A 13,712-nucleotide genomic window follows, 5' to 3' on the forward strand; every position below is an offset into this window, starting at 1 on the left:
ATAATTTTAGCCATCATACAGCACCAAGCTATTCTGAATCAATAATATGTGACTAATAAGACACTAAGAGCCTGCTGAGAAAGAAGACAACAGCTTGTCAAAAAAAAAAAAAATGTGTGGAGACATTAAAATTTTGGGACAATAACACGATGCACCAAACAAAAGAGAATGTGAAATTTTCACCGGTCTTTTCAGGCACTAATGGAGCTGTTGACAGAATGTTGTCAGGTTAGGAAGACATTTGGATCCGAAAGAATCCACAAACTGTCAGCAGATACAGCCTAGCAATGATTGGGGTTAAAGCCTGCCTTGGTGATAATTGCAGTGAGTGCTAAAAAAAAACATTAATGGTATAAAATAATATCTTCCAAGAAGGAAGAAGAAAAATATGTAATTTCTCTCTCTCTCTCTCTCTCCCTCCCTCCCTCCCTCCCTCCCTCCCTCTCTCTCTCTCTCTCTCTCTCTCTCTCTCTCTCCGTTCCTTCCAAACATACACACAGAAAAACAACCTACATCTAATACTGTTCTCTTCTTCCCCATAATTCTTGGCTTTTCTGATTGTGAGTTGGCTTTTTAGGAGGGGGAAAAGGATCTGGAGCTGTAGTTAAGGGATAAGTGGATTTGTATCGCACTGAAGCATTCCCTCCCTGTGTTACTGTGGGCGTTACAAATTGCTAAGCAGATTTCAACTGTTCTTTTGAGTTGTGAGCTGCATATTTTCAGCACTTACTGATTATTCTCCCACCCCTACCTTTTCTTCTTTTTCTTTTTAAACAAAATGCCATGAGTATGATCTTAAAACTCTTGGATTTATTTTAAAAAAGCATGACTAGAAGATTCCCTACGCTCCAATAAATGTTGTAGGATTAGCCCCAATTAGTAGAATTACAGAATATAATTTGATGAATCTACTATGTGCCACCTCCTGGGCAACAGGATACAGGAAGAGACAATAGAAACTTCATTCATGCTGCCCACTCAGTACAATCCAATGAATGCCATAAAAACAGTGCATTTAAGCACAGGAGTGATGTGTAGTTTAAGTGGAGATAGTAGCACTAATTCTGTATTAATATATGTTTTGCTTTGCCAGGAAAACATTACCATAACGACTAAAGGAAAGAAACAGAACCTTTCAAGACTTCAGAATTAGTTTCTTTATTCATACTCACTATGTGTTAGGTTGCCATGTTGTACTGACAAAGAAGTGAGCTCATGGCAAATATTTTAGTTTTATGTCTTTGTGGGATCAGAATTGAGAGGAGGTAGAATTCCTTGTGTCACTCTGCATTAGTAACACCATAAGTTTCATAACTCTGATGTTGTTAGAATGACTCATATCATACACCGAAGAAGGTGGCATCAAGAACCATGGTGGCGCAGTGGTTAGAATGTAATACTGCAGGCTAATTCTGCTGACTGCCAACTGCCAGCAGTTCGGCAGTTCAATTCTCGCCGGCTCAAAGTTGACTCAGCCTTCCATCCTTTTGAGGTCGGTAAAATGAGGACCCAAATTGTTGGGGGCAAGAGGCTGACTCTGTAAATCACTTACAGAGGGCCGTAAAGCACTATGAAGCAGTATATAAGTCTAAGTGCTATTGCTATTATGTACACTGATTCAAAAGCATAGTACAATCTTTAAATCTGGCAGCATTAATAGTCAGATACATCAGGGTAATGGTCATCATTTCAGAGATTAAAATATACCAACCCCTTCTTTTGCTCCTGCATTTGCACTGGAAGAATAGGGGGTTTGGGAGATTGAAGCATTCTGTATGCTTATAAGAGTATTCCTGAGGGTAAAAATATGAGAAATGATTGATGAAACATTTTTTACAATTGTAATAAAAAGGAAATGCAACCTTTAAATCAAGGTGATCTATTTATATGCGTCTTGCTCCTGCTATGCTGAATACAATTCTTATACAAATATGCTTGACTATTGGAGCAAACGTCTCATCATTGTCATTACCATTCTCAGCCAAGAGTTTATTTAGCACACCAGTAACAATTTTTTTCCAAGTGGAACCTCCCCCCCCGTCCACACACACATCATATGTGGTTTTGAAAACTCACTTGTGTCTCATATTTACTTCCCTAGTAGTAACCTGAGAGGTTTTTAAAATATCATTCTTGTGGAGTGCTTCAATTATCTCTTCTTCAGCCCTTCTCATTTCTCCCCAGTATTTCTCTACCCACCCTGAATTTGTAGCGCGTAGCTCATCTTCATAGTTCAGGGAATATTTTTTTTCCCCCATTTTTTTGCCACACCATTCTATTCTGGGATATAGGGCATTTCAGCTGCATGCACAGTCCCTTTATAAATAGTATCTGGATCTCAGAGCCCTAACCTCCTGTGCCATTTTTTATATTACAATTCTTAACTGCTCTTGCCTTATCATCTGTACAGTGTAATTCAAATGGTCTCTTTTTGGAGGGGGAAAATAACAATTCGCCATTGCCAGTTACAGTGCAATACTTGCCTTTAAATGTTATATCACATCATTTTTCTGTGGTTTGTCTTAAAATTGACTCTTTAATAGGAAGGGACACTTCTTATTTGCCTAATGCACAATAGATAGATGTCTATGGAGATTCTCAGTCATCCAAGTCATGGTTGTCCCAAAGGGGCTTTTTCAAGATGCAACTGGACTTTCTTGTTTTTCTTTGAAGATGTTCAGACAACAGAGAGACTCTTACAGAGCTTTCCCAGGGAGGTGATCTTTTAAATTTATTTATAGGTTTCCAGTCTCCCTTTCCTAGAACAAGGAAAGGCAAATGACCCAAGCCATTGCAAATATATCCTGATTTTTCTCCTGACAAAGCAGGTTCCTGACTAAGAGAACCTGCTCTTCAGAGTTTCTCAGCTCTAAGTCTTGCAATTTATTATGAAATTACTTTAAAAAAAATTTTTTTATTCAACATTTTTCACCTTTAAAATCACAATTATACTTTTACAGCTTTCCGTTATTGGATTTTTTTTCTTAATTTCAACTTATCCTTCAGCTTATTGTGTACATATACATTCTTATTTCTTAAGTACTTATTTATATGATATATACAATATATACATATCTACTACACACTAAATATATATTTTTTGTTATATTATCTTCTCTTAACATTCATTATACATTAATTTTAGACTTCTTTTCCAGCCAGTTATACCACCTATTCCATGTCTCATAGTATACTGTTTCCTCTCTGTCCCTTAATTCCATCGTTAATTTGTCCATTTCTGCGCGTTCTAGCAACTTTTTTATAATCTTTGTGTTTGATGGAGTATATTGTTGTTTCCAATTTTGGGCAAATGAAATTCTGGCTGCGGTGATTATATGGAGCATGCGGTATTGGATTTCTTTACTCATCTTTCCTTTTATAATACCCAAAAGAAATAACTCTGGTTTCATGTCGATTTTTACTTCAATAATTTCCTTCAACCACTTTTTAATTTTTAACCAATAATCTCTGGTTTGGGGACATGTCCACCACATGTGGCAGTATGTCCCTTGTTGGTGGTTGCATTTCCAGCAATTTGGTGGGCTATTAGAAAACATCTTGGCCAATCTCGCCAGGGGTAAATGCCATTTATAAAATATTTTATAGATGTTTTCCTTGTATGTGGCTGACATCGTCATTTTATAATTTTTCCCCATAATTTTTCCCAATGCTCCAATTCTATATTATACCCAAAATTTTTCGCCCAAATTATCATTGTTTCTTTCACAGTCTCCTCCTCCATTTTAAATTTGAGGAGGCAGTTATACATTTTGGTGATCATTTTTTCATCATATTATGAATTTAATATCTTCTGCTTCTCTCGTTTCTATTGCATGAACCACAGCTTTTTACACTGCCGGATAATTACCAGTAAGAGCCCTGGTACCGCAGCAGACTAAAGCACCTTTTATTAACATCACTTGCAATTACTGCAAGTTCAAATCTCACCAGGCTCAAGGTTGACTCAGCCTTCCATCTTTTCTAAGGTAGGTAAAATGAGGATCCAGATTGTGGGGGCAATAAGCTGACTTTGTATAAAATATACAAAAGTATGAAGGCTATTGCTTAACGCATTGTAAGCTGCCCTGAGTCTTCGGAGAAGAGCGGCATATAAATCAAAATTTAAAAATTTAAAAAAAAGTAAAAAGAAACCAATAAGCATTTCTTGTCATGTAGGCTTGTTTTGTCTCTCATTGGGAAACTTAAGTTTTGAAAGAGAGAAGTGAAATCCCAAATGCTTTTAGCTTTTCCACTTCATACTATTGGCTTTAGCTTCACCCACTGTACCATGTTTCCCTGAAAATAAGACCCTGTGTTATATTTTTTTGAACCCTGAAATAAGCGCTTGGCCTTTTTTTCAGGAAGGTCTTATTATTTTGCGGCGTGTGGAGCAAGACAGGGCTCCTCTTGCCATCTTATCAGATTTCCAGCTCTGTCTCCCTTACCCTAACCAGAGGAAATGGTGGGGATTGGCTGTGCATGCGGTTTAATATTTTTGGACAGGGCTTATTTTTTGGGGGGGGGGGTTATTTTAGCACATGAGCTCAAATGCCCAATTGGACTTATTATCAGGGGAGATCTTATTTTGGGGGAAACAGTGTACTGTATACTAATAAGTTCTTGGGAAATGCAATGTGGTATTGACAAGAAAACAAAGAGTTCCTTACTTTTATTATAGATCATACTTAGTTTGGTATTCTCTAGAAGTATTGTGCTGGATCTTTGTAAGATTGTTTTGAATAGTGGCTATATGGGTTAGACACTGAATAAAGAAATAAAAAACTTTTAGTGTCCTTAATTGGCAGAGTCTATCCTGCTCGGAGATTATGGGTATTCAAATAACATATCTGGAGGACACCTTACTGGGGAAGGCAGAATAAGCAGGATTATGCAAAAAAGGAAAAAGGGAGCAAGAAACAGAAATCAAAGAAAGTTTGATTTATTGTTTTTTTTAATCCGTTTTATCACTTCTTTAAAACTTCCAAGGAGTTGACAAACTGCTATGGAAATAGAGTCGATATAACTTGGCTCAGATGTGAAGAGTTTTGGAGCTGAACAATAGTCTGTCACTAATATAATAATTTTTACATTTTGTCAAGAACTACTGAATGTAATAGCTATACCAATTCCTATTTGTGCTGAGACTGGGTGACCTTGGGCCAACCTCTAAATACAGTCAATTAGGCTAAAATTGTCCAGCTCCTTAGTGAAGAGAGGCAAACAAAAGAAATACTGAAAAGACTCAAACCAACAGGCAATAGCTATATAACTGACTACCCAGATATAGAATTAAAAATTGAGTTCTACCCTGTTTTTGTTATAATATCACAGATCAGTGTTCTCAATATGGGAGTTACAAGCAGAAAATTGCCATCCTAGAAAGATTTTTTCATCTAAATTCTATGTTTATATATCATTTTCAGCTTAAGAACCAAGGAAAGATTTTAGAGAAACAACTTTTTGTATTAAATTTTTGTTCTATTCTTAACATTCATCACCAGCATAGCTATGTTACAATATTGAGTGGTAAGATAAGGAGATCCAATCACACGCCTGAGTGAAAAAGGAAAATCACCATAGTGGGGAAGGGAATGGTCAGGAAGCTCCTTCTTTCCCCCATTATGATTATCTTCTTCTCTTGTACTAAAGTCAATATTGCCAAACTGACTGAAGGATGATTGCATTTGAGTCCCTGTACTGTGTTGAGTCCCTATATTGTGTGATGTTTATGTTAATTTAACAGTTCAAACCTTAACAAAAATAAGTCCCATCCTGTCCACTCCCACAAACTTCTTGACCAATCAACAGTAGGGCTCCTATATGTAGATGATATTATAGTTTCCTCAATGATATTGACTGGATGAAAAAAAAAATATTTAAACCCTTGTCTCTTATTGTTTAGATGAAGGACATTTTATACATTTGCAAAAGTCAAAGATCATGGCCTTTCTAAATAGACTACAGAGCTATAGAGAGCAGATCAGTGTGATAGAAGAAGTTAAGTTATAGTAATTAAATATTTAGGAATAGTTTCCTATGCTTCTATCTTTTATTGGAAATCTTTAAAATCGGAAGCAAAGAATGCCTATAGCAGCAACTCTGCTGTGTTTTTCTTTTCTTTTTCATATACTTGAAGAAATAATTTACTCTAAATATTGACAAAAATTCTCAGTCTTCCAGATAGAGCTTTCTGAAAGTTGAGTCATGGCAATTGAACTTCTTTTATTGTTGATTCAAAATGTTTCCCTGCTTATCCAAGAGACTGAAGAAGCTACTTGAATAAGCAGTGAAATGTTTTGAACCAACAAGAACAGAAGTATGGTTACCATGACTCAATTTCTAGAAGAAGTAATGTTATTCTTACTACTTCGAAGGCCTTTAATGTGGATATGTAAAAGTACTATGCACAATTCTTTCCACACAAAAAATTTAGGCTGTCCAAAACCTGCATTTTGTTCGGGCACAAAACCAGAGCATATGACTTTGGTTTGGACCTAGTCCCAGAACATACATATTCCTGCAGTATGAAGAGGTGACATGCAGAGATTTGAGTCAGGATAATATAAGGGAAAAGGGAGCTTCTTCCTCTCCTCCTCCTCCTCCTCCTCCTACTACTACTACTACTACTACTGCTACTTCCTCCTCCTCCTCCTCTTCCTCCCCCCTCCCCTCCTCCTCCTGCTTCTTTTTTTCCCCCCAAGGTTTATTGGGTTTTTATTTTTAAACATATATCAACATCAATACATGAACAGTGTGGCCTTTGGGTACGGTTTATATTAATACAAATAACAACAGTCAATTATTACATTAATCAAATTTATATAATCCTAATATTAATGTACTTGATTATTTTAAAGTAGTTATTCAATATTTCAGTGTTCCATTCTAATGTCAATCCTAACTCTAACCCTTGCCCATTTTAATACTTCAATTCTTATTCATTTTTTGGCTTTCCTCACATGCTCCTCTCTTGGATTTTTGTCTCTGTCAACATCTGTATCTTCATTATTCCATCTAAATATTTCTCCTATCTCTATCATCCTAAGCTGCCATATCTCCAGAGTATCCACCACTACTCCTTTCTCTCTTTCAAAAACATCTTTCAGATTATCCAATTCCGAATCCATTTTTATATCTCTCAAAAAGTTTTTCTCATCCTCTTGTTTTATTTGGTGATTTGTCTGTTCTATCTTTTCCTCCATTCTTTCCACCTCCTCCTTTCTTTCTTGGACTCTTCGATCTTCATTCATTGCCAGTTGTATCATATTTTCTACTTTGTCATTTATGCCTTGGATTAAGTCTTTTATCTCTCTTTGGTTCTTTGTCATGGTATCCCTGATGCTTTGAAACATCCATGCCATTTCTCTTGAAATCTCACTCATTTCCCCCTGAAAAGGCATCTTATTTTAGTTTAATAAGTCCACTTTTAGTCAGGGTCACAAACATATATTCAGTTCCAGTTTTGCTCATCAAAGAGTTCAATAATCATAGCTCTTTACATCTCAGGATTATTAATCAATTCCATTTAAATAGTCCAGACAGTTTCCACACAACAAAAGTCACTTTACTTTACTTAAAAGTCTTCCTTATCACAATAGTAATTAATTATAAGACAGTTAGTATCACCACAATCCTTCAAAAAGATGTTGCTTATTTCTTCTGTCAAAATCTTCCTAGATTTGTAGGAGTGTAGTATATTCCTTTCACCAGTAGTTGGCAGTATCAACAGAGGTTTCAGCATTGTTTCAAATGTGATAAATTAAAATCCAAAATTAATTCAGTTTATAGAGACAAAATTAAACACTCAAATCAGTTCAGGTACATAGTTCCAGCATATTTTAATGCCTTTCCATAAAAACGCCTACCCAGTTTAGAATCCAACTTTCTTTGATTAAAAGATCTTTAGCTTTTCTCCCCTCAGTTCCTTTCATTCAAGTCTAGGATTTTTCTTTCTCTGGTTATTCACCGTTTTTAAAAAAGGTAATTCTAAGAGTCTCTTTTCTTCTCTGGATTTTCTTCTTTTTTCATTCAAGTTTAGCGACTAAATGCAAAACAAAAACAAAAACTTCTCACCCAGCTCCAATCATTGTTTATTAACTCCACTCCAGCACCAGTCTTAGGTGCTCCTCGGCTGTCTCAGCTTCATAGCAGCCATGTTTAGGCTGCCTCTTCTCCTTGTCATGGCAGACAGGAAAAGAAGAACCACAGGTCAAGCAGGAGAGTTGCGACTCTCTGCAAGCACGCAGGGCATCCCTCTTTGCTTCGCCTCCCCTACAGGGAGGATTTGGCACGGGAGTGCGGAGACCCGCTCCTCGTGTCCGATCTCGCCATGACATCAACCGGAGGTCCCTCCTCTTCCTTTGTGATACACTATCCAGGGTCCTTTGACTGGGACAGGATTCAGAAATTCAGAATGTAAATAAATACATTCAGTTTCTATCTATGACTAGCTTAACCTTTCAGCAGTGTTCACAAGCTTTGACAATTTTATGTAGTGTGGACTTCAAAACCCAGAATTCCCCAGCCAATGACATAGAAAAAAATGAGTCAGCAATCTGTACAGGCCAAGGTCCTTGGATCACAAAAATACTCTCTAAAAGTCTTAGCTGCAGTTTTTTGAAGGTTTTACCATATTGTAATTTTCAATGTACCAAAAGAAAAAATAAATTAAAGGCTTGGCAAGATACTAATAACATTAAAAGTATATCATTTTAATTTGCTGTAAATTAATACTTCTGCTAGTGACATTCCACCATATCAATTAAAGTTCTGAGCAGCTCTTGGGTCAGAAACAGGGGTGGGTTCTACTTACCTTTACTACCGGTTTGCAACAGGGCCACGCACGTGTGCTCACTTCGCTCACCCATGCTCAGATATCAGGTTCAGTGAATGGAGCCTCCCGCCAGTTTTACTACCAGTTCTATAGAACTGGTCTGAAGCGGGGACAACCCACCACTGGTCAGAAAGTTTGCTTACATATATCTACAGTGCACATTTGAATTAAACTAACATTTGGATTCTCAGACAAAATTGGATATTTTCTCTTCTCCCCCCAGGTTCTATCCATGGTTAATAGAATTTCCCACTGACACTGTTGTAACATTACAGGTAGTCCTCAACTTACAACAGTTCATTTAGTGACTGTTAAAAGTTACAACAGCACTGAAAAAAGTAACTTATGACCATTTTTCACACTTATGACCAGTGCAGCATCCCCATGGTCATGTGATCAAAATTCAGACAATTGGCAACTGACTCTTATTTATGACAGTTGCTATGCCCTGGGATCATGTCAGCGTCTTTTGTGGCCTTCTGACAAGCAAAATCAATGGGGAAACCAGATTATCTGGATTACTGCAGTGATTCACTTCATGACTATGGCAAGAAAAATCATAAAGTGAGGCAAAACTCACTTAACAAATGTTTCATTTAGCAACAGAAAATGTTGGCTCAATTGTGGTCATAAGTCGAGGACAACCTGTATTGCAATAGGATTTTCCTAGGTTATTTTGCATTTTTAAGGTTTCAGTTGTTGCAGTTATTTGTTTGCATTCGCTGTAAAGCATGATTGTAGCTGTGGCATGTTTAGTATTTATTCTGCCTAGCCAAAAGTTTTCTTTGTACAGAATTCTATTCTTTTTATTGCTTCCTGTTGTTCTTGCTTGGGAGAATAAGCGATCAAGTCTCAGATTTTCTTCTGCTGGAGGAGAGAGGTGTTTATTAATGTACTAATTATCTGCTATATTTTTTCATTCATTTAAAAATGTCACCATGATATTTTATTACTCTTAGAAATGAAAAGAACAATAAAATGCATTCCTTGAACACAAACAGACATTGAAGAACTAAGAACTCAGTTGGCGCATTGAGATAGAATTTCCCTAGCCAAAGTCAGCAGGAAGTAATAATTTGGACAGAAACAGTCCTCAAATAACTTTTAATTAACATTAGAAAGGGCAGAACATTAAATGAATGAGTTTATAGTACTTATGAGAAAGCAGAATAGACATATTTTAGCCACAGAGAAAGGCATTGCTAGATACATTCAGTACTGCAAAAACTTCTGCCATAAGTCCATTTTCAATTTACAAAGGAAAAGTCTAATAGTGCAATAAAATTTGACTGTTATTATTGCTATTATTATACATAATCTGCTAAATAAGTGGAGGTAATTAGATGTGGCTGGGTAATAAAATAGAGCCATTGGGTTGCACAGCCTGTTACCCCTTTGAAAATATAAATGGCAGCAACTGTTCAGTTCTGGTTGATTTATTGGATTATACAGATGCCAGGCAAGATAGCTCCTTTGTAAATACCTATATTAGAACCAGCTAGAAAGCCACATATTTTAAAAAGCAGGCTTTGGAATATATAAAATATAGGCTAATAAAATATATATATTTTATCAGCCTACATTTTAATATGCTAAACCAAGAGACTGAAGGGAAGTTGCCAGTAATGAAAAGGAAAATTCAAGTATAGAATTTTAAAGCATCTAAAATGCACTGCTGTGGTCCTATTTCCAAAGTATTCTTTTCTACCTATAGATCAATGTTTCCCAAAGTGCGGTACGCGTACCCCCAGGGGTAGGGGAAGAGTTTGGTGGGGGTACACGTTGCACCGGAGTTTGGTGGGGATCACGTGGGAATATCCACTGCACCGTGCTTAGCTGCGCCCACAGAACAAGGAAAGAAATAGGCGCATATCGCAGTTTTTACACGGGAACTGGGGCCATCGTACATCGTATCGCAACTCATTATGGCGGGAACTTCTGTGCATCCTTTGCGCAGCTCAGGTTCGGCCATTTTTAAACTGCAGGAACATTAACAGTTGACGTTGAGCCGCGGAGCTGTTTATACGCCAGAGAATTGCAGTGTTATCTAACGGTTAGACAGTCTTGTGAGGCGTGACACGGCATGAATATATTGCACTTCGTTACAGAGACAACTTACTTCTTTAATAGTTAGTTCCGGGCGCCTGTTATCGTGCTTTAGTAAGTTCCACTGATTTTGATTATTTTTATAAAATACAATTTTTATCCCTAACAGAGATTATGGATCGCTTTTTTTTTATCCCTAACAGAGATTATGGATCCTGTTAAGAAAAAAGCAAGGAAAACTCGCAAGTACGACAAAGAATATCTTAAATTTAGATTCTCATGGACTGGAGATGAAAATGAGCCTATTCCACTTTACGTCATTTGTTTTGAAAAATCTAACAAATGAAAGCATGAAACCATCCAACTTAAAGCGCCATTTTGAGACAAACCATAATCAGTACAAAGATAAACCCATAGATTTTTTTGAAAATAAACTTAAGGGTTTAAATCAGTCTCGAAAAGTAATGCAGGGTTTGACGGGAGGTGACAATCAAAAAATACTAGAAGCTTCGTATCGCGTGTTGCTTTTAATTGCCAAATGTAGTGCAGCGGAAACCATTGGCGAAATTTTAATCAAGCCTGCAGCCAAGATAATGGCAGAAGAAATGATAGGAGATAGAGCGAAACAAACTTTTGACTGCGTTCCTCTCTCAAATAATACAGTTCATCGACGAATCATTGATATGTCTAATAATGTAAAACAGATGTTATTATCTGATATTTCTCAAAGTCGTTATTATGCATTGCAAGTCGATGAGTCCACCGACATTGCGAATTTTGCAAATCTTATGGCATTTGTTAGATACAAAAAAAATCAAGAAATTCATGACGACTTTTTATTTTGCCAGCCTTTATTAGGTCACACAACAGGAGAAGATATCTTTAATGTTATGAATACATTTATGCAAGAGAACAAAATTGATTGGAATAGATGTGTTGGAATAAGCACAGATGGAGCAAAAAGTATGGTCGGAATTAATAAAGGACTCGTTGCAAGAATTCAAAATGTTGCTCCAAATGTCATATCCACACATTGTTGCATACACAGAGAGGCTTTGGCAACACATAAGATGCCCGCTGATCTACAGAAAGTTCTGGATGAAAGCGTGAAAATCATTAACTACATTAAAAGCCGTCCTTTGAATGCACGACTTTTTTCGCAAATATGTGAAGAAATGGGAAGTAGTCATACCCAGCTGCTTTTTCATACCGATGTTCGTTGGCTATCTCGGGGAAAAATTCTAAACCGATTGTTCGAACTTAGACATGAACTTCAATGCTTTCTTAATGATAGATTTGAGTTGAGAAATTGTTTACATGACTGGAAATGGCTTTGTAAACTAGCATACTTAGCAGATATATTCTCTGTTTTAAATTGCCTCAACTTATCGTTACAAGGCAAAGAAATTTCGTTGTTTCACGTTCAAGATAAAGTGAACGCTACCATCGCAAAACTAAATTTATGGCAAAAGAGAGTTGGTAATGGAGAAGTAGACTCGTTTCCCTCTCTTCATGAGTTTATAACAAGTTCGGCTACTAAAATTGAGGCTGATATTCTGAAATGCATAATACAGCATTTGGAGAGTTTGCAAGTTGGCTTGAAAAACTATTTCCCTGATTTAAACAAAAATATTGAATGGATAAGATATCCGTTCAACATTAACACAACATCCATGCCAGAAGGTTTGTCGCATGCGGAAGAAGAGCAATTGTTGGAGTTAGCTTCGGACGGATTCTTGAGAAATAAACATAAGGAGTGTACTTTAACATCATTCTGGTTACAAATGCAACATGTGTATCTGGTTTTAACAGAAAAAGTCCTGAAATACATCTTGCCTTTTCCAACTTCATATTTATGCGAAGTTGCTTTTTCTGCATTTGTAGACATTAAGTCGAAAAAAAGGAACAGGCTATTGGACGTGGAACCGCATCTCAGATTAAAATTAACAACCAGGGAACCAAATTATGATGATCTGTCATCTCAACATAAACAATTTCATCCTTGTCATTGAATCAAATAAATGTTCTTTATAATATAACTTTCGTTTATTTTGTGTATGTACCAAAAAAAGAAAAAATAAATATATTTTGATTTTTATTAAAGCATATGTTTTTTATGAGGGGTACTCAGCGTTACGAAAATTATAGAAGGGGTACACATATGTCAAAAGTTTGGGAAACACTGCTATAGATGATTTTAATTTTGCAAGTTGAATGAATTAATCTCTGCTTTCCACCATGTTGTTCAATTTCCAATTCCAATTCATTCACAAAGAAAATAATTGATCCATTCGTTTTGCCCCCCCCCAATCCTTCAGCCTATCTCCTAATTTCATAGCAAAGCTTAATTAAATCTGTCTCTAAACAAAAAGTTGTGGTCGCTTTAAAGAAAAGCTCAAATTCTATGCGATGTAGCAATCATAAGGTGCACTTACAATGTTTTTAATTTCCTGCAAATATCATTAGAGTCTAAGAAAAATGTTATGGGCATTTAATACTGTAGCCCTTTTCATGCTAGATAAGAGTGAAAATCTGAGTTTCCTGTATAGTATTCCAGAATTCAGATTAATTGGGATGATTAATTTGTTTTCGGAGCAAAATTCTAACATTGAGGAGGAATGGGTGGTTCCTGCAGAGCCCTAAAAACTGGGGCTTCTCTGGCAGTGGGTCACAAAAATAAAGATGGCTGTTACTACCATGCAATTGAAGTCCTGCTTCTTTTTTATGTGTGTTATGCATGTAAAAAGAAACAGGACTTTGATCAAATAGTTGGGGCCACAATCTTTATCTTCTTATTAATCTATCCCTGCTGATGTCCCTGTTTAAAAATCTT

At 36.4% G+C, this 13,712-nt stretch overlaps 1 protein-coding gene across 1 annotated transcript; it reads left to right on the forward strand.

Moving 5' to 3' along the window:
• Window positions 1-11,229: 11,229 nt before the first annotated feature.
• Window positions 11,230-12,891, forward strand: LOC139311705 (zinc finger BED domain-containing protein 5-like). Its single transcript, XM_070936193.1, has one exon. The coding sequence runs from the start codon at window positions 11,230-11,232 to the stop codon at window positions 12,889-12,891; it is 1,662 nt and encodes a 553-aa protein (XP_070792294.1).
• Window positions 12,892-13,712: the final 821 nt, after the last annotated feature.

This window comes from Pituophis catenifer, unplaced genomic scaffold, assembly GCF_029215685.1.
Source record: "Pituophis catenifer annectens isolate HBS135680 unplaced genomic scaffold, rPitCat1.0.hap2 SCAF_1, whole genome shotgun sequence".
In the NCBI taxonomy this organism is placed as follows: domain Eukaryota; kingdom Metazoa; phylum Chordata; class Lepidosauria; order Squamata; family Colubridae; genus Pituophis; species Pituophis catenifer.

Coding starts and splice junctions, on each gene's coding strand:
- LOC139311705 (XM_070936193.1), top strand. CDS start 11,230: ATGAAACCATCCAACTTAAAGCGCCATTTTGAGACAAACCATAATCAG.